This window comes from Struthio camelus, chromosome W, assembly GCF_040807025.1.
Source record: "Struthio camelus isolate bStrCam1 chromosome W, bStrCam1.hap1, whole genome shotgun sequence".
In the NCBI taxonomy this organism is placed as follows: Eukaryota; Metazoa; Chordata; class Aves; order Struthioniformes; family Struthionidae; genus Struthio; species Struthio camelus.
In genome coordinates, this window is record NC_090981.1 from 59924978 (window position 1) to 59949922 (window position 24945).

General features: G+C 50.1%; 1 protein-coding gene across 1 annotated transcript in view; it reads left to right on the plus strand.

Moving 5' to 3' along the window:
• Positions 1 to 24945, plus strand: part of LOC138064146 (nucleolar protein 6-like) — a 40764-nt gene that overhangs the window by 10393 nt on the left and 5426 nt on the right. Inside the window, exons 16-24 of the mRNA XM_068925410.1 lie at positions 226 to 366; positions 682 to 799; positions 1023 to 1177; positions 1440 to 1603; positions 2083 to 2235; positions 3662 to 3759; positions 7105 to 7229; positions 7395 to 7484; positions 16536 to 16733. Of these exons, the coding sequence (XP_068781511.1) occupies positions 226 to 366; positions 682 to 799; positions 1023 to 1177; positions 1440 to 1603; positions 2083 to 2235; positions 3662 to 3759; positions 7105 to 7229; positions 7395 to 7484; positions 16536 to 16733 (1242 nt within the window). The remainder of the gene's footprint in view (positions 1 to 225; positions 367 to 681; positions 800 to 1022; positions 1178 to 1439; positions 1604 to 2082; positions 2236 to 3661; positions 3760 to 7104; positions 7230 to 7394; positions 7485 to 16535; positions 16734 to 24945) is intronic.

A 24945-nucleotide genomic window follows, 5' to 3' on the forward strand; every position in this document is an offset into this window, starting at 1 on the left:
TATGGCTGCTGGGTAGCTGCAAACAGATTTGCTCTTGGCTTCCCTTTCTCCTATATCTCCCCATATTGCTGAGCGTGCTTGCAAAAAGCTGCTCTCTGGGGTGGCAGTGTTGGCCTCTTGGTGCTTGGTTGCCTCTCCAGGCAGAGAGGGAGGCAAGATCAGTGCCTGTGCTGATCTTCCCAGGGGTGAGAGATACAAACTGATAGACTCTCTGGATGTCTACAGGCCTCAGGGACCGGTGAGGAGGCCATGGTCAGCGTTGTCTGCTCGTATGATGACTTGAGCCGCAAGCTCTGGAACCTGGAAGGGCTGCCGCTGACGGTGACGGCTGTGCAGGGCGTCCACCCGGCCCTCCGGTACACAGATGTGAGTGCCCCTGGGTGCAGCCTGCATGCTGTGCATCCAGCAAGGAGCTGAGGGAGGCCCTGGCTCTGGCCCTGCTGAGTTTCAGGGTGAAGGGGGACACAGAATTAGTCTGTGCCTTTGTGGCTGTTGAGAGGTCTTGCAGTGATGTGGTACCTCTTTGATGCTGTCCCATCTCTGGGGCTGTCTGCGCAAAGGCTGCTCAAGCCCTCTGTGTCAGGGGGCTTTGCTGAGGTGGGAGGTTTGGGGGAAAGGGGTGTGCTTTGCTGTGTGGGTTCTGCTCCCTGCTCTAAGCCCCTTGCTGATGCTCTATTCCAGGTCTTCCCTCCTATTCCCGTGAAGCCAATTTATTCCTTCCATACCAGAATCAGGAACAAAGACTTGCTGCTTCCTTCGGAGGACAAGCCCTGCCCAGCCTATATATCCCCTTTGAAAGGTAAGTGGGGAAAGATGCGTGCAGGAGACGATTCACTAGAAGGGAACAGAGGGAGAAGGCAACACTGACTCAGTTACGGCTCTGTTCGTGTGTCACGGGTGGGACTAGAGCCCTGGCTCCCCCTGCTCTTGCGTTGTAACCTCTAGTCCCTGCTACCCCCCCCCCCCCAACACCTTGTTTCTCTGTGGGGTTCACTGGCCTCCATTTGTCCCTTTGCCCTCAGTCGTGTGCCACATGGAAGGCAGTGGCCGGTGGCCACAGGACAAAGAAGCCATCAAGCGAATCAAGGCAGCTTTCCACCTCCAGCTGGCTGAGCTGCTCCAGCAGCAGCACCATTTGATCTGCAGGCCTGCGGTCACGCACACAGATGTGTACAAGGTAGGGGAGCGGTGAGGGCCTTCTCTGTACTTGCAGAGTGATAGTGCCTTGTTACTGAAGATGCAGGCAGGGGTAGTTACGGAGGTGGTCGTTGTCAGTACTGGATAAGAGCAGAATTTGGGTTCTGGACCCAGTAATCGGCGTGGGAATGTTTTGCGCTGAGGCCAGGATAGTGCTGTGCCTGTGGCCTGGGGTGCAGCGTAGCATGGCAGCCTGCATGTGTTGCTGCCAAGCCTGACTTCACCTTTTGCCCCCGTCTCAGGATGGCTATGTTTTCCGTCTCCAAGTGGCCTACCATCGAGAGCCCCTAATCTTGAAGGAAGTGGTCACTCCAGAAGGGATGCTGAAGTACCAGGACACAGAGGAGTCTCAGCAGCTGGAACTGGAGACACTGCATCTGCCCTATCTAACCAGCTCCCTTCATGGGTAGGCAAGGCAGAGCGTTTGGGATGCCAGGGTGCAGGATGTGTCCTGTGGCTGGGAGCTGACGTGAAGGTGCCTTTGGATGATGGAGGGCGATGGTGCAGAGAAGAGTTCACCGTGGGAAGGGAAGAGGTCCCTCAGCCCTCCGTGTGAGCCAGGAAGACTACTTCTCTCTGAGGGATGAGGTGGGGGAGTGAATGTGGTTAGGGGAGAGAGCAGGTTGTCCCACTTGTCAGATCGGAGCTCACTGGTACAGGGACACAAGTACCTACCAGCAGCGCAGTTACAGGGGAGCACGTGGCAGCATTGCACCTTTGTTCTCCCAAAAATGCAACACCTACAAAGAGCCCTGTGCTTGTGATGTGGAACACATCTCTGGCAGACGTTTGTTTCTCTTCTCTGTTGAATGCCAGAAAGGCGGTTTGGGTCCTGGGATGTCTCAGCTGACCAGTCGTGGATGCTTTTCTTCCTCCTCCACGCAGGCTCCAGCAGCAGCACCCTGCCTTTGGCAGCACCTGTCGGCTGGCCAAGCGCTGGGTCAGTGCCCAGCTCCTGAGCGACCACATCTCCGAGGAGTGTGTGGATCTCCTTGTGGTGTATCTTTTCCTCCACCCGGCCCCCTTCACCCCACCCAGGTGAGGATGGGGAGCCCAAGCTGGCTGGTTGGGGATTAACTGACTTTTTGCCTACTCAGCATGCAGATAGGATGAAGGATTGAGGAGGGATGCTGCCAGGGCAGGAGGTGTTGGGGAGGGCTGGTCCATACACTGGCGTGCAAAAGTGAATGAGAGGACCCTGTAGTCCCAGAAGGTTGTCCAAGCTCTGGTGGGCGCAGCCGTCTGGAGAAAGCAGAGGTCATTGGTGCTGCTGGGCTGCATCTCCTCCCTGCCGTGTTGGAGTGAGAGTGGGGCAAAGCAGCAGGCAGCCAGCTGCAGCGGCAGCTGTGTGCTCACCTGATAAGGATGGGAGCAAGTGTCTTCGTGGCCTCTTGAGTACGGGCAGTGTCTCTGTGACACTGCCACAATGCAGTGGCCTAGGATGTCTCTTTCCAGATGTTGTGTACGCACGGGTCTGGTCTTCCTCTGCTGTGGGGCAGGATCAACTACTAGAGGGGGTCTTGTGCCTTCCTGAGAACTAATGGGACTCCTTGGCCTGTGGGGGACAGCTGGGAAAAGCAGGGATGACAGATGCATGATGGTTAGCAGCATATTGGGACTCCTGGGTTCCCTGGGAGCGATATTACGGTGGTGCTGGCTGCTGCAGCCTCCGTTTATCCTGGAAAAGACTCCCGAGGGAAGGGCAGAAGGCCAGCCATTGAAAGCTAAATGGAGCAGAGTGTTGGTAAATATCTCCTTGGGGCCAATTGCTTGCTGCCTCTGGCAGGTGGACTGGATATGGCCCAGAGGGAGCGAAATGAAGTTAAAGGCTATGTTTATGTTCTGTGTAGAGCCCAAAGGTTAGTCTGTCCTGCACTCGGGATCCGGTTTCCTTCCCAGAAATAACAGTAGTAACTGTCCACTGCCTGAAAAGCTTTCCTGTCACCTGAAATACCCTCCCAGCAGGAGCCCCGTTTTCCCAGCTGTCTTATTTTGCAAGCGTGTTGTGTTACAGGGAAACAGAGGTGCAGCGAGAGCTTGGGCTGGCATCCCTTGTGGTCCTGTTTGGAGAGCGACACTGGAGATGGGAGCAGTCCTGTTTCTGGTTCTCCCTTGCTCTACCCCCAGACAGCAGGCTATCTGGATGGGGTTGCTGCAGGAGACAGGGGAGCTGCAGGAGGTGGGGGAGACCGAGGGAAATGTTTCAAGCGCTTGGGACTTTTTTTTTTTTCTTTCTTTAACCTGGGGAAGAAGGAACAAGGGGAAAGGATTTCCCTGTGTGCTCAGGGACCGAGAGAAGGCAAAATGCCTTGTACTCCTTCTGGATTTCCCTCTCACCTCAGGCATCTCTTCTGGGGCTGCACGTGGCCTGGTTGTTGCTGAGCTTACACAAACTCCTGTTTCTGCCATGGTGATTGGCTAGGGCAGCGAATGGCCGCATTAACCTGTTTTCTCTCATCTGAAGCTCTCCTCAGGTCGGGTTTTTACGCTTCCTCAACCTCCTGGCAACCTTTGACTGGAAAAACAGCCCTCTCATTGTCAACCTGAATGCAGGCCTCACAGGTGAGCTGGCAGCACGCAGGCTCTCCCAGGTGGCCCTGGCCACAGCTGCGGGAGAGCCATGGCACGAAGGTCTTGGGCCCTTCTGGGTCAGTGTGTGGCTCTAGCGGTCTTATGGGGGAATGTCACAGCTTCAGCCTGAGGCAAGGGGATTTTTCACGCCCTTAGTCTTCTCCTACCGTGTTTAACTTGGCTTCAAGGTTTGTTTGGTTGTGGGTTTTTTTGTTTTGTTTTGTTTTTTCTCCTACCTCCCTTTGAAGAGGTGGTCTTGGTGACAGTTCTCTGTTGCTTTGCGGTGTTGCTGAAATCTCTTGTGAGCGTGGGTAGTGTTGGACGACACAGTGTCTTTGAAGCCCTCTGCTCCTTTGTAGCCAGCCTTTTAGCTTGAGGCTTTGCCCTGGCTCTTCCTGGCCCACGCCTTTGCTTCTGTCTTGTAGCGTTGTCCTTCTTAGAGGTGCTATGATTTTCTTGCATGAGAAGGTCCTCCTTGAACTCACAAGCACAGTGCAGTCTCAGGGTACTAGCATGCGATTAAGGCTGCTGTGCAAACTGCCTTAGGAAGATGCAACCTGGGTGTGAGCTGGGCAAGACCCAAAGGGACGTGAGGCGATGGCCCTTTGCAGAGCTCGATTGGCATGGTCTCGTGCTGGGGCCTCTGTCCAGCAGCGGGGAAGCCTTGCTCCTGCTCCACATCAGCTGTGTTGGTGATTGTGTTGTGAGAGCAATCACTTTCAGCTGCTGATGGAGGTGGTATGGGACGGTGCCAAGCCTCCCTACCCCATGTCTGCTTTGAGAGCCTTGCTGAGCAGCTTGAGGCACAGGCAGTAGCTGCTAATCCCTGATTTAGAAATCTACAAGGGAGAAAAGTGTTCAGTCGTCCAGGTGCTCAGAGGCATGGGGGAGGCTTTGAAGTTTTTTATCTCGTGAGCTCTCTGGATTTCCTGGTGACTGTGTCTCTGGTTTCCAAAGCAACATATTGGCACATCCAAGCAGACCTGTGATCCTAGGCTGTTCCTTTTATGTCTTGTGTGTCAATCGTTTTGGATAACTGGTGTTTTACAGCTTTTCATAGGGGTCAGAAAAGACCACGGCTTGTTCACTACACTGTGGACATGTCTCAGCTCTGGTGGGGGGAGTAGCAACACCTGAACTTTTACAGCTGATCTATGAGAAAAGTAAAAGCTGCTTGTGAGTGGTGTGGGCAACACTGGAGGGAGCAGCTGTTCCCATGGGTTTCAGTACTCACTCAACTCTTTTTTGAGAAGGAGAATTGTTTTTTTGGAAACTGATATGTTTCTACCCTTTAGCTTTTTTTTTTTTTTTAATGAAAAAATATGAAGAGTTTTTCACCAAAAATTCATTTTATTTTTCTTAAAAACGAATCAAAAATTGAACTCTCATTAGCTCATAACATGACTAGTTCCTAGCCTGTGTCAGTCCCAGTGACTGTGCCTTGAACTGCATCTGGGGCTACATAAGATTGGCTATGTGGGGTTAGAGCAAAGATCCATCTAGCCCTGCATCCTGTCTCAGAATTTCCCATAGGCAGATGCTGAGGAAGAGCGCAACAACAGAGCAAGCGTATAGCGCTGCTCCTGCCAGTTCTCTCCCAGCCTCCAGCTACTTGCAGCTTGGAGACTTCCTGAGCCGGATGTAGCTTTTGTGAATTTAGTAACTAGCTCCCGAGGGATTTTTCTCTCTGTCATCAGCTTTCCATTTGAGCTGCACAAGGTGGCTCCGGCATCTTCTCCCAGTAGCCTTTGGTGCTGCTCCACAGCAGCAGCGTTCCAGAGGTTGGAGGGGAGGTGGTCATGGTGGCCAAAGTTTATACTGGCATTTCCTTCTCTGCTGCAAAGGTTTATCTTCAAGGGGTAGGCAAATGCTACCCGATGCCTGCCCATCAAAGCCAGCAGTCAGGCTCAGCCCCTGTGTGAGCTGGCTCCGCACAGCTGCAGCGGAACAGCAGTGCCAAGGAAGTGCTCTGGCCAAAGCTGGGTGGGAAAGCACAAAAGCTGGTTGTACTGCTGGGCTTGCCACCTCTAAACCTTTTTTGGCTGGTAGCCATCCTTATAGCGTGACCTGGCTTTGTGCATAGTGGGACTGATTGTCCCACAACCTCTGGCCTAGCCTGTCTCAGGCTGGCATCTTTTGCAAGCCAGCAGCTGGCTGAGAGCTGGAGAGATACAGGCATCCTTCCTCTGGGTGTGAAAAAGGAGCTATATCCTGCCTCTGGTCTAAAGTATGCTTCGGGATTGCAGACTCTGTTTTGTATGTTGTGGGGTTCAGGAGAGAGATGCAGATTGTTTGCCTGTGCTCTGTTGGCCTCCCTTATTGAGGGGATTAGAAGGGGATGGGGTATGAAGAGGGACAGTCTTGTTTTTTTTTTTTTGATTGCACATTTTTCTTTGAGGGATTCATCGTGTGTTTTTTGTCTCGTAGAGATAAAAGAGGAAATACCTAGGCTGGGCTTGCAAGGAACAAGGCTTGTTGCAAACACTCCTGGATAACTATTAAGTGAGGCAGCTTATTTGTGTCATTAGAATCTATCCAGTAATGTGGTCACAGGAAAAGATAGTTTCTTGGGGAATCCCTCTTTTCATCTTACTAGTTGTGCCTCTGGGAAAATGGCTGTAACTTCGACCCCCTCCCTCCCCCGCCCTGGAACCACCACCTTCGTGCATTGGTGTTATGGGCTTGTTCTGGTTTATGAGGCTGTGTCTCCAAGCCCAGGCAGGGGAGTTTGACCGCTTTGGGACAGAGGTGGCTGGCTGGTGCTGGTGTGCTGCAGGGGCTGTGGCAGAGGTTTGTATTTCCAAATACGCACCTGAGATGCGTGTTTCCCACGGGGTTTACGTTGCTACTGTTTGTCACGTTGTCTCACCCCCTATCAACTCTGCTTGCTGTTTAGCAAGACTGATTTGTCAGATGAAAAAACACCTGTGCCCAGAGGTTGTGGTACTGTGAACGGCTCTTTGCGACCAGGCTCCCAAGCCTTGTTTTTCCCCATGCAGGTGAACGGGAATAAGGAATTGATGTGCCAGGGTCTGAGGGCTGCTGAGTGTCAAATGCAGACTCTGCTGCCTCGTGGTACCTGGTGGGTGCATCGTGACCAGGAAGCCAGGGGTGGGCTCTGATGGTTAGTTTTCAGCAGTTGCTGCCTCATCACTCTGCCTCCCCTGTTGGTGCTTTGAGCTTGGATAAGGGAGGCGAGAAATATGGCTAGAGGATCAGAGGGTGTGGGGAAAAGGGTGGGAAAGTACAAACGCTGATTATATTGCCCTTTCTTGGGCTGTGTTATGTGGGTGTAGAGGGGACGGAGCATCTGATCCATCTGCCTGCCCTCTCCAGGTGCTGACTGTGTGGAGATCAAGAACAAGTTTTTGGCTGCTCGCTCTCGCCTCCCCATTATGTTCATTGCCACACCCAAAGACAGGTGGACCTCAATGTGGACCAAAGAGCGACCCTCAGCGCAGGTGAGCTGGGGCTTTCCCTCCTTGCCCTGCTGTGGCTGCCAGATTGGGGCAGTTCAATGGTCCCAGTGCTGCATTGAGCTTCACTGGCCCTGTAGTGATGCCCCTGCTCCGTCCCTCTCTCTGCAAAGCCCCACGTTTTACCCTCTAGCTCTCTTCCCTCCTCAGATCCTGCAGCGCCTTCTCGTACTGGCCTCAGAGTCCCTCCGGTCCCTGGAGGAGCAGCTCATGAACCCACTCAGCAGCCAGGACATGAAGGTAATCCTTTTGGGTAGCTGGGCAAGGGTTTTTGGGCTCTGCCCAAACGAGCTGCGGGTAGGAGCTGAACAGTGGGCAATCTAGTCATCCTGATGCAGGATGGAGGCTGCCCCATCAAGTCCTGCCTCCATGTGCAGGTGTGTCTGCATGACCTGAGCTCCCAAGCTGCTAGCCAGTTGCCATGTAAATCCTGTCTCTCCCTACCCCCTGACACGTGTATTTGTCCACAGGACAGATGGATTTCTGTCTTGGGATTTGGTGCATCAGTGCTTGACTAGCACTCTGTGCTGGATGCTTAATTTCTGCACTTTGTCTGTCTTATGATGTGGATTCTTCTAGCTGTGGCTCTGTAGCCTATCTTCTACAGGCAAGGCCAGTGGCCCTGCTACATACTGGGACTGGGATGCTCGTTTCAGAGTGCCAGTCTCCTCCATAAAACGCAGATCCTAAGACACCTTTCTCCTACTTTCAGGTCTACTTATATAGACCACATATGACTTCTGGTGGCAATATTTGTCTTCGTGTGTTTGCACAGCATCTAGCAATGTGAAGGCACTTGATTTTTCTTGGGGCCGCCCTGGAGTGCGGCTGAGTTCCAGGGCTGGCACCTCTGAGCTGTGAAGGGCTGCCGTGCCAAGCGCTGCTTATGTTGGCAGCAGCATCCCATGTTCAAGGGTGGCAGGCGTTGGCCGAGAACTGTGAAGGGTTTAGATTGTTTTACCTCTTCTCCCAGATGCTGGCGCTGTTGCAATTGGCCTTTTCCTTAGAGGGGTAGGGGAATTATATGAAGGAGGTAGATTTAAATGGGTAGAAGAAGGAGAGCCTCATGTGTAAGTCAGTAGCAGAGCTCAGTGCTGCAACCTGCTCTCTTCTCAGTGCTGTTTTCTGATGATGATGCTGTGCGTTTGGGTACTTTGAAGTCTTTTATATCGAACCTCATATAATTCAGGAGATGTGGGAGTGTTTTGGCATGAAGGGATGAAGGCAGAAGAGCAGGGGCCTGTCCTCATGGCGCAGATTGTCTTTGCTCTCAAGAAATGTGCTTCTTTCTTATGATAAGGCTGTATGGAGCTGGCTGCTTTCAAATCCGAGGGTTGTTCTTGGATCAGTCTCTTGTCAGTCTGCTGTAGCTCTTGGCTGGTGTGGAGGGAGATACGCTCCTGGTCACTGCATACTGAGTTTCTGCCCTCCGTTAGCCACGTAACTGCTACATCTGCTCCTCCTGTCAGGAGTCTATTGTGGGATTGAGGAAGAGGAAGATGATAACAGACAGAATAGCCGGTAAGTACTCTTCCTTTCTGCGTCATGGCCAGAGCAAAGTCCAGGTTGAAAAGGATCCAGGATGTTGTGTTAAAGGATGATTAGGGAGATGAGACTGCGATCTCTTCAGCACTTGGCTGAACAAGAGGTAAGAGAAAGTAGTCATTAGGTAGTACAGGATGAAGGGATGGCTGTAGGGATTTCCTGGACCAGGGACAGACTCTAGATGATTCACGGAGGAGAGGCCCCTAAAAATTTTAGAAATGATGCCGTAACACTGTCTGCACTCATGCCCAGCCAGAGACTTGTTCCCTGCTTGGGTACAGTCTGTTGGGTTAGTTAGTCAAGTCATCTTCTTCCTCCTCACTCCAATTGTGCTGTGACTGGTAAGTCAGCCACCTGGGCTGCGTGCTGTTCAGAAATTACAGCTCAGAAAGCAGCTGCTCTGTGAAAGTGTCCCAGAGAAGGTGTGTTCCCATCCGGTGACTAAACAGTTTTCTGAGAGGCCTTTTGGGAAGCAGTGTTGGTAGGAATCACCGGTCTCAGCTGTCTTGCACATGAATCTGCAGCTGGGAAGCTGGATGGAGATGAGATCTCTTTGTGCTCCTGTGTGGTAGAGAGGGGAGGCCTTGGGATGCCATCTGTTTGGTCTGTGGCAGACAGCCCCTACCTGGGCTGCCATGCAGCAGCTCTCATGCGTTTGCTCATCCCATGCCTGTGCTGCCCTTTCGAATGGAAAGGGGAGAACTATGTCTGGCTGCAGATGGGGTCTGCAGAGATGCAGTTCAATAAGCAGAGGTGGGGTTTAGCCAATCAACAGGACTTCAGGTTTTACACTTCAGCTTAGAAAATACTACCTCTGTAATTGTTGCACCCACAGGCCATGCTCAAAACAAGCTCTCCCAGCAGCCTAGTTCCCTGCTGAGAGTAGTATTTCAACCGTCTAGACACTGCTTATCTTCAAGTTCAGTGCTGCGGGCATGGTCCCTGCTCAGGGTGATTCAGTGCGGCAGCAGGGTAGTTGATGCTGTAGTGGAAAGAGGACCGATGAAGAGAGGAGCAGCAAAGGTGATGGAGCAAGTAATATGGGCAGCATGCTGGGATAGGAGAGTGAGCTTGGGAACAGCTTCTTGCCTGGGTGCCTGAGCCAATGGCGTGTTGTAAAGCTGCAGTAGAAGCGTGTGCACAGCGTTTGTGAGACTGAGTGATATCTAGCCCTCCTCAGCTCCCCATGGCACTGCCAGGCTATGGTACGCTCCTTCCAAAAGCAGGTGCTTAAAATGATCGGATGAATCTCCTCTGACTTTAAAGGGCAGCTGGCAGGGCTAGCTCCTATGCAGACCTCTATGTGGTTGGCATTAGCTGGGGAGAGCCCTCGTCACAACTGGGGAGACTGCAGGAGGGTGAGAGAAGTCTGGAAAGCATCATCTGGGAGGGAAGGCTGAAGGGAGTGAGGCTAGCTGGGCTAGACCTGAGAGAAAAGATGGACTAGCATTCTTCAAATAGCTTAAAAAAAAAAAAAAAGGTGGGGAGAGCGGTTCTGCAAAGAGGAAGGAAAGCCATTTCTTTGTTCACTTGGGACAGAAAGCAATGAGTTTGCAGAGGAAGAGTGGTTTAGGAAGCTGGTCTCGAGCCCAGTCCTGGAAGTGTTGAGGAGCCCGAGAAGGCTATGGAGCCTCTGTTGCAGGAGGTGTGACTGTCATGTCCCAGCTGCGTTTGATGCAGACCTCTCAGTTTGGGCCATTGGTGGATTGTGTGGCTTCTCCAGGTCCCGCCCACCACCATCACATGCAGCTCTCTCCTGGACAGGAGCCTGAGCTCTGGGTTTGGCTAGAAAGTGCCCTGTCTTGGAGATCTGGCACAGAAAGCCTGGGTAAGCTGGAGTTTGAGCCTGGATACAAGGCCCTCGAGAGAGGTCAGAGTTGATGCTGTAGGGAACAGGTTACAGCCGTGATGTTTTCCACAGTGCCTGAGAGAGGAAATTGCAGGGAGGGGCTTGTTTATTTATAGGCTTATTTTCACCCCTATGCTGCTTTCTCTGTGTCCCCTGGAATTGGCATTACAGCTAATTATGATCTGTTGGCTGCCCTTGCCTTTACCCGGAATATATTTACAGGCTCTGGGTGTCCATTTTAATCATGTTGCCTGTTCCCAGAGCCAGGGTGGGAGCCTGAGCCCCTTGGGGGGAAGCCTTGCTAGTAGCTTCACGTTCCTTGAATTATTATTAGTGAAAGGAAATGAACCTGCCGGCTCCTGATGCCTTTTAAACGATGGGTTTATCTACAGCAGTCCTTGTATTACGGAAAATGTGGGTGAGGAATGTTAATGAAGGGAGAAGGGAGGGGTTTAGGCCTATCTGGTAAAAGATCGTTATCTGATGTAGTGCTTCCGATTTGGTAATGATTACGATGAGGCCACTGATGACTGCAGCCCATGTCCAGCTGTAACTACTGTCCGGTTTGGGCTTCAGGCTTTTTTTTTTCTGTGTAAGATGTTGGCTGCGTGTCCTGAACGCCCGTATGTGTAGGGACCTGCTCTTGGCTGAGGCTGAGCATTACAGTTCCCAAGGAAATTGGGAGGTGCTCAGGGAAAAGGAGATCTTGTGGAGGCTTGGAGATGGGTTTTGAGTGGTTTGGGGTCAGTTCCTGGCTTTGCCGTGGACTCCTGATGTGACCGTGGGAAAATCACTTAAACATGCTAAGAAACGTGGCTGGCACTCTGTTCTCCAAACTGTTGCTCTGACTTGGCATTTTGGGTGGGAGACGTTTTGTCCCTAGGTGTGGAAGGTGTATTGACAGCCCCGTGCTTTGCAGCTGAGGGTTGACAAATATCTTGTTTCTCAAGACGGCGGTATTGCTGCAGCCAAATGAAACCTGAGGAATCATCTTTTTGAATCTAAGTTTAGCCAGGGCTGTAATGAGCTACTGCAAAGCTGTAAGGGTCTCTCTCAACCAGTTGAGCATCTGTGGGCTCTCCAAGGAGTCTCCCTGAAGCAGCAGCTTTAGATTTTTGCTGCTTGTGTGTTAGCTGTCTAACTGGGATGCTCCATCTGCGTCTGTGCCCTGGACCTTCCAAAACGTGCAAGGGAGGGAAACGAGGCTGCTTCTTGGGGAACGTAAGTGCAACCTATTTGTAGTTCAGCACTGCCTTCCTTGGTGGTATATTTTTAACAGAAGACAGCCTGGAAGTTGGCATGAGGTCGCAGGTAGTCCTTGCTGGCTAGTGGGAGGAATGTCCATCTCAGAGGACCTGTCAGACTCACTGTCTGTTCTGTGTCTGTGAAACACACAGCTGCCATAGTTGGTTTGCATTTGGTTGCAGTTCATAGCAAAGACTCTGCAACTCTCCCTGCTCTGCTTCCTCACCTCTTCTTCCATGTACAAAGCATGGTCAGTTTTGATCCCAGAAATCAGCCTGAGCGTTGACTGGGACTTAGAATAACGTGGTCAGCCTTGTGAATGTCCATCCTCAGCAGCGCTTGGCAGTGTCATCCCTTTGGCCTCTGCACTGCATGCTTGGGTGAGGAACTTTGCAGTCAGCTCTTGGCCGTGGTCCTGGCTAGTGGATGAGGACCTGTGCTCTCCAGAGCATAGGGTGACAACTGCATTGGTTGGGTATGGAGAGCTCCCCTTTCCCTTGGCTAGGGTCCTCACACCTGGTTCTCAACGTTTCTTGACGCTTCCCCTCATTGCAATGAGTGTAAAGCTGCCCAGAACTACTTCTCATGCCTCCTCTGCCTCCTTGGCAATGGTTTCTTCCTTCTTGCTCTTTTTACGAACTGCTTGGCTGGGAGGAGAAGTGATCTGCAAGCTGGCTGTGGGCAATGAATTGAGTGGCAAAACCCACAAAACTTCCTCCTTCCTTCACCCCTCAGCTTGGCTGTAGGAAAGAAAGCCTCAGGAAGCGCAGGCGCCTCTGGGAGACTATCTTGTATGAGTTATCCCACCTTCTTCTCCATCCTGGCTGCAGCTATGTTTTTATTCTGTGTCTTAAAACTTAGTCTTTGACGAGCTGGTGTATGGAATAGCTCTGGCCATGGTTCCTCCAGGTGTGGGACCTCCCCAGGGTGGGAGGGCAGCTGCATTGCAGGTGGGTCAGATGGGACCTGGGATGTCAGTGTTGTGCTCTAACAGACTGTGCTGGGCTTGCAAAAGAACAGGTAGGACACAGAAACTCTCAGCTCACATCTGTTTTATCACCACTGGGATAAAAGGTCTGTTCTTGAGCCCAGGGCTGGGCCAGGCAGCAGCTGAGCTGTCCTGAGCTTTTTCCGTTAATGCTTTTGGCCAGGGAGATGGCAGGCAGCTGTCTAGTTGGTTAAACTGCTGAGGATAAACAAAATGCAGCTCCTCTTCTTGTGAGTCAGAGATTCCGTTGTCAGTGGAGGGATATGTGGTTCCTTCAGCTCCTTTGCAGATGCTCTGTGGCTGCTGGGTCTTTTTCTGTGCTAGAAAAGGAGTCCTGGGTTGAGGGGCTGTGCTGAGCAGAGTTCCTGGGCATAGCCTGTGAAGCTATGCATTTGTCATCAAAACACAAAGAAGGCCATGGTCTTCCCATGATGACTACTGGTATGTGTTCAGTAGGATTCTAGCTGTAGCGATGCATAGTTGCCCTCAGATGAAGAGCAGTGATGGTGGAAGTGTGAAGGCTGGTGTCCCAGGACAGCTGTGCACCGAAAGTTAAGGACAGACTACCTCGCTTCTGGGAAACTTGACTCTGACTTGCAGCTTGGCATGAAATGTTGTCAGTTAGGGCAAATTTATTTGCCTTAAGGCACTCTGTATTCTATGTTTTCTCATGCCCTGAGAAAACCAGGAGAAACATAACCATGATGTTTCTGTGCTGAATCAGTCATGTGTCTATGGCCAGAGCAGATGGCACCTCTGAGAGACTATCTTGTCCGACTTATGCAAATCTGGCTTGTGTGCTCTTGTCCAAACCTGGGGTGGTGGAGATATTGGTAGGACACTAACATGCAATGCTAGGAAGCCATTGTTTTGGTTTGAGGAGAGCAACAAGGCTATATATGTATTTTAACCCTCACTGCTTTCTCTGTGATTTTTTGGTTCACCTGAATCATCCACTGCTCAAAGGGACCTGGGAGATTTAGACCTGCACATTTGCCAAGTAAGGGGAGATATGTCTAAATCCTTTGCATTTAATGGAAAATAAGCTTGGAGGGGAGCTTGTGTTGGAGGTGCGAGTAGTAACTTCTGTGGTTGAAGCTGAGGGGACTTGAAAAGCCAAACAGTGGTTAGGTATGAAAGATTCACCTTTTAGGTGCTTAGGGATCTATGCTTGGGCAATGAAAACACATTTGCTTCACGTTTGTACTGAACATGTAGCTTATTGACTTTGCTTTTGGTTCTGATGCGTTTGGACTGGAAGTACTAGTCCAGGATGAGATCTACTTGGGAAGGGTGCGGTTTCCATTACAGGGCTGTAAAGGGGGTTTTGCTTTGATCTCACTGTTTTGTTGTGAATGCTCTGGGGCCAGCTGGAAAGAGCAGGTTTCCTCAAATAGTCCTTACTTAGTGAGTTTTGTTGAGTGAGTTAGAGTAAAGTGGTGCTGCCTTCTAGGTGACTTTCCCCGATGAAGCATTGTTCACTTGGAGATTGGGAACTGGCTTTGGAAACGGTTTTAGAGGAACACTTCCCTGGTGCAGACCAGCCCCAGCTACCCAGCACTTGTCAGACACGTCCGGGTAACGTCTGGGTTCACCATATTAAGAAAAACAAACTCCAAAGGTAGGCAGAGGTGTCACTGCAGCCTCTGATTAGATACAAACCTGTTTGAGTGGTAACTTTGCTGAATTTGGTTCAGGCTGGAGGTACTTTGTGCCAAGACTGACCTGAATTGCTCCAGGATTTGAGCTTTGGGAAGGATGTTTATGCAACCAAAAGTGTTGCAGCACCTTGGGTTGGCTTGGGTGATGGTGGTAGCGGTAGAGTATACTTCTATGTCAGCTCTGAGCCCTGGTGCGTGGAAAAGGAGGGCTTGGCTGTACTGATGAGAAATACCTATTTGTCGCAGTTACAACAGGACCCCAGGTCCAAAACTCCAGCTGCTAGGTGAGCTGGGAGACTTTTGCTAGTGAAATGAGTTGTTGCTTGTCCATACTGTCTTCCCAGCCTCTTACTTTGGCCTCCTAATTCTTCCTTCCCTCCTCCTTTCCCATTGGCCATTGCAGCAGGATCCTTTCTCATCCCAAGTGTGTCCCTCCGGCTCGTACCACTGTCTTCTCAGGACTGTGACGTCCCTCAGGGATAAACACAGGGCACTGTTTCCAGGGCTGTTAATCTGTTTGTAAGCAAAGGATAGGGCTGGGAGGAGAGAAAAGCCTTCCAAATGCAACTTGGAGATGCCTCTTCTCGCTATGTGTCTAAAGGGACACGCCAAGGGGAGCTCCAGGTTTTGGTTGTCCTTTCATTTGGGTTGCGGAGGGATGTGCATATTTTCACATGGATGCAGAAGTGGGACTGTGAGCTCCATTCCTTTGCTCCCGAGGGGATGGAATAAGCCATGAATTTTTCCAGCCTGGTGGGAAAAGGACTGTGTGGACCAGAGTGGAGTCTTGGTGCTGATTGCTGCTGTTCTTGAAATGTTTTCCCCAGCTTGGCTATTAACCAGCTCTGTCAGCTGGATTTCTTGCCAACGCTTTGCTGGGTGGTGTCCGATAGCTCTGTTCATATCCCCATGTCATTTATTCTGCAGAAACATACACACAGTTTTGAGTTTTCCATTTTAATACAGCTGTATTCAGAGTGCCAGATCCTGCTTGTCCAAATATTTATGTGTGTGAGATTGGTCTCCTCCATTAACAGGGCATGTTCTCGCCCTCTGTTTGCTTGATGGAAGATGCTGTTGTCCTTTGGGGTGATGGCTGTTTGACATATGGGGCTGTCCCATTGTTACACAGATCGCTGTGTTCCCCATGATGCAGTTTGGCTCCTGTTAGCTTCTATACTTTCCTTTTTTTGTTCTGGGACTCTGCTCCATTCTATGTTTATCCTGCCGTCTGTCACTCTCTTGACTACCCACACCACCATCTTGCGCTCGGAAGAACTTTCTGTGGTCAGAGCTGGAGGGGACAACCTCGTCGACTCTGTTTCTCCAGTGACTGTTCCCTAGGCCTGGAGAATTCAGATTCCTGTCCCGAGTTCCTGGGTGATACATGATATACAATGGGTAGGCAATGGTTAGGGTGTTTCCCCCCCCCCCCCCCCAAGTCAGGAAACATAAATGAGGTAAATGTAGCCCTTCTGGCTCGATGCCTGATGTGGCTCAGGAGCAGTTCCCTTTTTCAAAGGGTTTAAGTTTGCTAGAAGGTTGGGTTGCAGCAGTGACGTGTGTCCTTATTGGTGCACTTTGCTCTTCCAGAGAACGTATAGCTTATCCACAAGGGGATGGCCAAAGGGAGAACCACATTGCTCTAGACAATGTTCTGGTTATAACACTTGTGTGGGGTGCAGGGAAATGAGGGTCACATCCTATTTTGATGGGAGTGGAGCACATGTGTGACCAGGATGTGTCTCAGCCCAAAGTAAATGGGGTGGCCAGACAGGACTTCAGCACCCAGTGACTCCACCACAGAGGTATTTTTCCTGGAGACATTTTGTCAAACTTCTCACAGCCTCTCACCAAAACTTTGGCTTTCATTCGCTGTTTTCTAAGGTAGCAGGGGGGATGGCAGGGAATAAAATGCAAATAATGACTTGGGAAATCTCTCCTAGCTTTCCTGCTCTCCTGTATCCTATATTGCAATTAGCACTGGTGTTTTCTCCCTGCAGATGGTCTTCCGCCCTCCTTTGGATTTCTATGATGTCCTAATCCACCTGAACCCAACCCAGATTCCTCGGCATCTGGAGAGCGTGGACCGGCCAGTAAAGTCATTTTCCCGGGGAGTGGTGAAGAACAGTGCTGGAGTGAAGATCCTCTTCCCAGTGGTGGATTATGACCCTGTACAGTGCTACCTCCAAGAGCTGAGAGTAAGCATGGCCATCTGGGGATGTGGTAGGGAGCTGCCTGCCTTAGTGTTAGTGATGTTTCGTTTTGCAGGTCATTAATTTCCTGCCACTGAAGGACCTGGATGATGACATCTTTACCTATTTTGCATGTAATGGTCATTCTTTAGGCAAGCGTACATCTGAAATCACTTTTTCAGCAGAAAATATAGTGAATGCACTGCCCATTCCATGAAATGGGAGTGTTGCTGATGTGAGAATTGACCTGAAGTACAAAGTTCCTGGGACGTCTTCTGCAGAATATGACATTTCGGTGCAAAACTATCTCTAGTGTCGTTTCTCTCCATTCAGTTGATTATTCCTGGCGTCTTACACCTACTGGGGTGGATGCTGGAGGAAACGAATCGTGCAGTGTGTTCTAGATGACCCTGCTTGAGCAGAGGGGTTGGACTAGATGATCTCCAGAGGTCCCTTCCAACCTCGACCGTTCTGTGATTCTGTGGACTAGCTCCCATTCGGGACTGTTCATGGTGTGCTGGAGAGAGATGCTCTGAGGAATGAGAACGTCTCATGGTCATACCTGTATTTTATGGGATGGTGTATGAGGCAGTGACTGCCACGGGTGTCCATGGCATGGTCCCAACGGGGCTCCTGCTGTAAGGATCAACAGATAGGCCAGGGGTTGAATGAACCATAGAAGCTGAATATTGATCCCAGAATGGTCTCTCCAAGGCTGGTTACATGCCTGATGGTTGGGGAGGTTGTCATTATGCTGCTGGTATGAGTAAGTGGAGAACATCGGTATCAAAAGTCAGCAATGCATTGCTCTTCCATCAGGTGACCATGGCAAAGTGTTGGCAAACTGGGGGGTGATAAGTAGAATGCTGGGTGGCAGTGGTGGTCCACACTGGTGGGTTTGGACAGCCAGTACTTTGCAGGTGTGCAGTCTGGGCCTCTTTGGCCCTTCTGAGTTATGCATACCATAGCTGAGTAAATATTAATGTGTAGAGCGGTGGGGCTGTGACACCCTTCTCCTTTCGAAAACTGGGTTGATTTTCAAGTGCTGTCATCTTCTGCCTGCAGAGTGGTGTGAACACTGTCAGAACACAGAAATTGTAGACGAGTTCTGATGACAAGGGTGTTGTGGAGGTCTCTGGTCCTGGTCTCCACTCAGGGCAGAACCAACTTTGATGTTAGAGCAGGTTGCACAAAAACCAATCCAGTTGAGTGCTGAGTATTTCCAAGGATGGAGATTTCCCTCTTCTCTGAGCCCCTGCCCCGGTATTGGAACACCCTCACTGTGATTTTTTTTTTTTCCTGTTATCTAACTAGAATGTCCTTTGTTCCAGCATGTGTTAGTTCCTCAGATCCCTTGCGGCAGCTGGACTGTGCTTGTGGCGGCTTGTTTAAAGGCGGAGCCAGAGCTGTTAGTTGTGGAGGCTTTAGTTGCGCTTCTGCAGCTCCTGGCAGGCCCTGACAGCCCTCCTGGGCAGCATGGCTATTCAGTTGGCTTTCTTCTTGCCCTTCTCCCAATTAACACACTCCAGAGGATTTTATCCGTCTTCCTTTGTGCTTCTCTTGCCTGAAGATTTGGTATCAGCTGCTCTTCAAGCCGAGTAGTCGCTTGCAGTGGGGAAGGAAATACACTTGCAGAAGAAAACCAGTTTTTTGGGCAGCACTCCTGGGCTATGAGTGAAACTTTTTGCTCTGCGGGATTCAGTGTTTGCTGATCCTCAAGTTGGCCAGAGGTGAACGGTGCTGTCCTTGCCCCACCCTGCACAGCTCAATAGAGAGCATTCTCTATTGCTACTGCCAGCCTCAGCAGTGGTGGCAGCTGCAAGAAGGAACAGTGAAAAGGGCAGGATCTTGCCTTCAGGTCCAAGGAAAGAACTGCAGAGGTACCTGAATTAAAACCCCAGTTCAGCCTGGAAGATGCTAGGCCCCTGCAGTTCAAGCTCCCCTTTTGCCCTAACCCAGATAGCTTAGGAGGTGGCCGAAGAAAACTTGCAAGGGTTTTTAATACAGGTGATAACAGACTTGGAGTATAGTTGGTCTAGCTTACAAATTACAGCTAGCCCTGAATCCGTTATACCGTCCTCCCAGTGAAGTTAAGCATGAGCCAGCAGTGTGCCCTTGTGGCCAAGAAGGCCAATGGTATCCTGGGGTGCATTAGGCAGAGTGTTGCCAGCAGGTGGAGGGAGGTGATCCTGCCCCTCTCCTCAGCCCTGGTGAGGCCTCACCTGGAGTCCTGTGTCCAGTTCTGGGCTCCCCGGTACAAGAGAGACATGGCACTCCTGGAGAGAGTCCAGCGGAGGGCTACCAAGATGATTAGAGGGCTGGAGCACCTCTCCTAGGAAGAAAGGCTGCAAGAGCTGGGCCTGTTCAGCCTGGAGAAGAGAAGATTGAGAGGGGATCTCATCAATGTGTACAAGTATCTGAAGGGGCAGTGTCAAGAGGATGAGGCCAGCCTCTTCTCCGTGGTGCCCAGCAACAGGACAAGAGGCAATGGGCAGAAACTGAACCACAGGAAGTTCCATCTGAACCTGAGAAAAAACCTCTTCACTGTGAGGGTGACTGAGCATTGGAACAGGTTGCCCAGAGAGGTGGTGGAGTCTCCTTCGCTGGAGATACTCAAAACCCGTCTGGATGTGATCCTGGGCAATATGCTCTAGAGGACCCTGCTTGAGCAGGGAGGTTGGACTAGATGATCTCCAGAGGTCCCTTCCAACCTAAACGATTCTGTGATTCTGTGATTCTTCCAAGGTTTCCTCACCATGGGCGCAGGGGCAGAGCTCTGTTAAATACGAGGCTTCTTGGCAGCCAGGTTGTGTGCTGATCTCTGCCTAGACCTTAGGAATCAGCTTTGGGTTCAGCAGAGCTGTCAGACTTAGCAAGATGCAAGTTCAGCCCTTCTGTCATCCGCACCAGGTTGGGACAGCCTGTGGGGGGGAAGTGAGACATGGATGCCTTCAAGGGCTCTTTGAGGAAGAATATTGATATCCTACCCAGATTTCCTTGCAAATAGCAGTGCCTTTCTATCTTGGAGCCAGGGAGGATGTGGAGGAGAGGGGAAAGGAGGTCCCCATTGCAGGGTGGGTGTCTGCTGCCCTGAAGAAGGAAGGTGATTGGCAAGCTGGAGGTATTGGGAACATGTTGCAGAGACCATTGGGAGATCTCTTGAGCTCCAGGTTATGCAAAAGGGAGGAGGAGAAATACCCTGCACAATACTTTAAAAAGGGAACAGGAAGCAAAGTGATCAGGAACAGTTTATTTCACTGTGCATCTTTTCTGGTGTCTGGATCTGAGGAGGAATATCAAGACGGGCCTCTCTCTTTTGTTCTTTAAATGATTAGGGTTTGACCTGCCCCCGTGAAATCTTAATGAAGAGTCATAGAGCTGGGTAGGAAATGGAGCTTCTTAAGCCTAAAATACCTTGCCATGCTGCACTGGAAGGGAGGATTAGAGCTGAATGGAGTCTTTTAGCAGCTGCCAAGGCACTGGAGACGTTTGTGTGCATGGAGCCAGGACCGCTGCCTCTCCAGAGAGGTCAGGGTGCTCATAAAGACCTGGCAGGAGGCTAACCTCTTACTCAAAGAGGAGCTTGAGAGTACTGGAAGAGCCAATGGGGAAAGCAGTCTCCTTGGAAGCTGTTGACAGACTTGCCTCAAATCTAGCCATAAACTGGAGCACCTGATTTGCAACTCCCTGATGAGTTTCCTGATTATAACACTTTTTTTATATTTCCAGTCGACTTTGTATCCTGAAAGAGATGTGTCAGCAAATGGGTCCAGAGGCACAAGGTGTGGAGGGGACTTCCCTGGAAAGCAGTTTTAATTATCTTTTAAGCAATTATGACATCCAAACTCTGTGAATTTTTACTGCCCATTTAATACAGGTAATAACAGACTTGGAGTATAGTTGGTCTAGCTTACAAATTACAGCTAGCCCTGAATCCGTTATACCATCCTCTCAGTGAAGAAACAGACAGGAGCAAAGCTTACCTTTTTTTTTGGAAGCGGTGAAGTGTTCCTAAAGGAGGAGTGTGTGTTTGGTCTCCCCTGTTCTTTGGCCATGGGGAGCTCTGAAGGGAACAGAGCAGGGGCTGGTCATGGGTTCCTCAGAAGAGGAAGCTGTGGGATAGAGAGCCTGAAATCTGCCTTGACAGTGCTGGCTGGGGGGTTTCCCTCCTGTTGAAGGGTCTGAGATAGGTATGACTGTTCCCTTTTGGTCATCGTGTAAGAGGTATCTTGCAGTACCGGTTCATTTTGCTCTCTTAGCTTCCAGGTCAGTTGCAGGCTGATCTGAAGGGGTTGATGAATATCTCTCTCTGAGCAAACTGGTTGCTTCCCCTGGAAAGGTCACAGAGCATATTAACTAAGCTGAAAGGGACAGGGAGTAGAGTCTTCCCCAGCGCCTTGGCCCCATGACTGGGAGACCTACTTTGTCCTGTCTAACCTGATTGCACCCAAAGGGTTCTCTGTTCTCGAAGCAAAGGGCTGAGCAAAGCAGAAGCTGTCTGGAGCCAAGGGATTGATACATGCTTTCCACAAAGAGCCTAATCAGAGGAGAAAATGAAAGGGGGGAAAGTGTTAGGCCCTGACTGCTTTAATTTTTCCTGCTGCAAGTAGATGTACTGCAGAAGCCAGTCTGGTCGAGTGGCTTTGGTGCCTGAGAGGCTCTGGGTAAAGATGAAAGGCTGGTCATGGGGTTCAGACCGTGAGCTCTTAAATTCCAGAACAAATCTGATAGAAAAGGTCTGTTCTGAGAGTTAGTCCAAATGAGAAGGCTTTGCAGACAGATGCTTTTGAGGGAAAGCAGGTGCCGGACTTCCTACGGAGAGGGCTTCCCTGGAACCTCAGACCTTAACCAAACTTCCTAGCGTGTACAGTGGTGAGCATCACAGCAAGCAAAGCCTGGATTGGGTTCTGATTGGGATTCTCCAGTGAGACTAAATTAAGTTTTTAAAGAACTCGGCCAAGCCTTCCTCTGAATCTCTCTCGTGACTCTGCTGGCTCATTTCCTTTCCTTAAGCCTTTGCCGCACTCGCTGTTGTTCCTTGAGTGCTGCAGAACCTGGGTGCCTCATCTGTAGTTCTGTGCTGTTTGCTAGGGACGTGGTATGTGAAGGATCACTTATCCTAGCTGTTATTCCAAGGTAGTTTGGGTATCCTTTGGAGTTCAAGGGAAGATCTTTCTGCCTGCGTCGAGCAAGTCTCGTGGATGAACTTGTGCTCATCTGCGTGCATTCACGAGCTCACAAAGCTAGAAGATTGGCCTCCTCCAAAAAGTCCAGACTGTTCTCTCATGCAGGGAAAGTCAAATTCAGCTGTCTGAGCCCTCTCAGTCTGCATGTCTACATGACGCTGTTACAAGACAATGTTTCTTATCCGATCTTGTTCTCACTGGGTCCCTGGATATGCAGTGCTCTCTTTCACTGGTATTTAGCTGACTCCGGTTGTGTGCGTCTGTTGAAGAGGTCATGGCAAAGGAGCTGCCCACCTTCCTGGTACAGGGGAGATTTTTCTGTGTGGATGAACGAGTCAATATTTTTTTTTTTTACTTTACTGTGAACATCCTTTTCACTAGTGTAATGGCTTGCATTTCTTGTTCCCTCATGCAAGACTTATCTGGGAGATTTACAGCCCTCTTCCTTCTTCTCTCCACACTATAGGAATGCATATCTTGCTACTGCATGTTAAGAAAGAATTAATAGTTGGTATTAAATGTTCTCAGTCTTGTAAAACATACAAGCTGTGGTTATGGAAGAAAAGACTGGTGGAGTCTTTTCAGGTCAGACTGCTCCCTTCCTGTTTTGACTGACAGGCCTGACTCCTGCTATGGCATCTTTCTGACAAGCAAACTCAAGAAGATCTGTAGGCTTTCCTAGTACAGAAAGGAAACCTTCCTGTCTGGATCTATGCCTTTGGAGGGGCAGAAGTAGCAGGAAATTCCCTGCTCTTACAGCTGCAGAGTGACTGTGTGACTCTTAAGATAGTGCCCTTGGGTCGGGGGTAGTTGCACATGTTTGGATATGCACGTGGGCGTGCGTGTACATATCAAGGCATGCAGCCCCTTGCGCTCCTTGGGTGAGCTCAAAGGCGCTTGTTGATTGTGTTCTGTGTGGTAATGCCTTCCAACAGGTCTGCTTTGAATTTCTCCCATAGGAAGTCGTCAAAGCTTTTTGCACTGGGTAAGCTGAGGGATTGGTGGGAAAGGCATATTTTTCTAATGCAGCCAGGAGAGCATTGGTGGGTGGCTTTTTTTTTTTGCCTTTTTTTTTTTTTTCCTTCCCATATATCTTTGCTGCTGCTGGGAACCCCCAGAAGGAGGATGCACGTGCTGCTCTGGTGAGATACTAGGAAGTGGAACAGCTTGAGTGGTTTGCAATATCTTTTAACAGGTGAATCTCAAATCCAACACCCATGTTCCTTTTCTCTTTTGAAAATCCTCTGATACAGAAGCAATCCTGGGCTGGTTTTTCTCAGCAGTACTGCTTGCTCTGTCTGTCATGTAACCTGTGAGCATCAGGGCCAGGTTTGCGGTAGTATGGCAAGGACTGTAAAGTGTTAACAACGAACTTAGTTGTTTGTGAAAGTAAGTAGCTGTAGTTATTTTAATAGAGTTTTATACTGGCAGATCCCTCATGAGAGCACTTAAGATGTTCTAAGCACTGAGCAAATGTTGATTGAAACATTTACCACTTGAACTGCCATAGCACCAGGAAGAGTTGCTAGGTGTATTTCAGGTACAGAGACCTCCCATGCCCCAGACAGCTCCTGTTCTTCCAACAGATATGATGCAAGGAGCCCCAACTGCAGGTGTAAGTAGGAGCAGTGAGAAAATGGGCGGGTGAACGGTTAGGGGGAGGGAAAAAAACCAACCCAAACCACAGTAATGTAGTTGCTTAACTAACAAGCGCTTATCTCATTGCAAAATTCATGCTTTAGCCCAAAATGCTTAATACAGTAATCCCATTTTAGATCAGGGTATTGTTTTACTCAGCCACCTTTCTCCATCCCTCTGGGCCTACCAGGCTTTCTTTGGGCCTGTAGGACTGAACATGACAAAAAACACAGGGCAGCTTGAGACAGGATTAGGGGTTCAAATGTACTCCCCACCTTTTCTCCCTTTTCTTTTAAACTTTCTCTTGAGGGAGGTGTTTGCAGGCCCAGGCAAGCCCGTTGACACTGGGCATAGAGAACGGGATGTGGAAAGGGAGGCGAACTGTGTTTGCTTTTGCTCTCCAAGCCTCTGCACAAACAGAAGTGTGGTGACTAATATATCAGTCCCTTTTAATGCTGCAGTTTCCCAGGAGATGAATGTGCATCTTTGCAGCTCAGAGTAGCTGGCCTGAAGCTGTCACGTGGATGGTGCTGGGAACAGTGCAAGTACAGAAGCATACCCTTTGCTGGATTTTTAAACTGGATGCCATCCTTTTAACATCTGCTCTCTGCTCCCTGTTTTCTAGTTAAAAGGTGCTGGGTATTGGGTGGAACAGCAGATTTTTTGGGGAAATGAGCTGAGTCTGTGAGGGCTGCTTTCCTGCAAATGCTCCTGGCTCCTCTCCCGCAAGATGTGCTTGTAAACATATCTTTCTTGTAGGGAGCATCATGTTGCCCTGGAGACTTCACCCCATAAATAATGGGGTATTTTCAGGTTCTCCCATGCTCTGGTCCCCTTTGAGAGTGATCGTTCCCCTTTGATTCAGGAAGTTGTGTGTTGGTGGTCAGCCTGCCCTGTGCTTTGCTCCTCACTGAATTTTCCCTGCCTCGTGTTTGGCAAAAGGAGGAATTTTCTGTGTTGACAGAACTCTGAGCATTGCTGGTTGGTCTCAGCTAAGAAAGACCAGGGCAGGTTGCCTCTTCCTCACTGTATTTTTAGACAGGTGTTTCCAAGCCAGTTTGAGATAATGTTCTGACAGCCTGGCCCCTATGAAGATCCCGTGGAGTGGGGTGAGCTGGCAGGTCTCAGCACCTTCCCAGCTTGCTGGCCTGATCATGTTGCCTTCTATGAAACATCAAGTTCAGACTCATAAATCTGGCTCCGAAGGTTACAAACAACAACACCCCTCCCTACTTACTGGCTCTTACTGGTGCTTAAAATGCCACCTCACCGATTTGGATGGCTGGTAATACCAAACCAATCCACCTTTTCCTCCTACTGCTACCTCTTACTATTGCCAGGCCAGGCCAGGCCTTGCCCACAAAAGACCGTTTCTAAATAGCTTGCCTAGGATG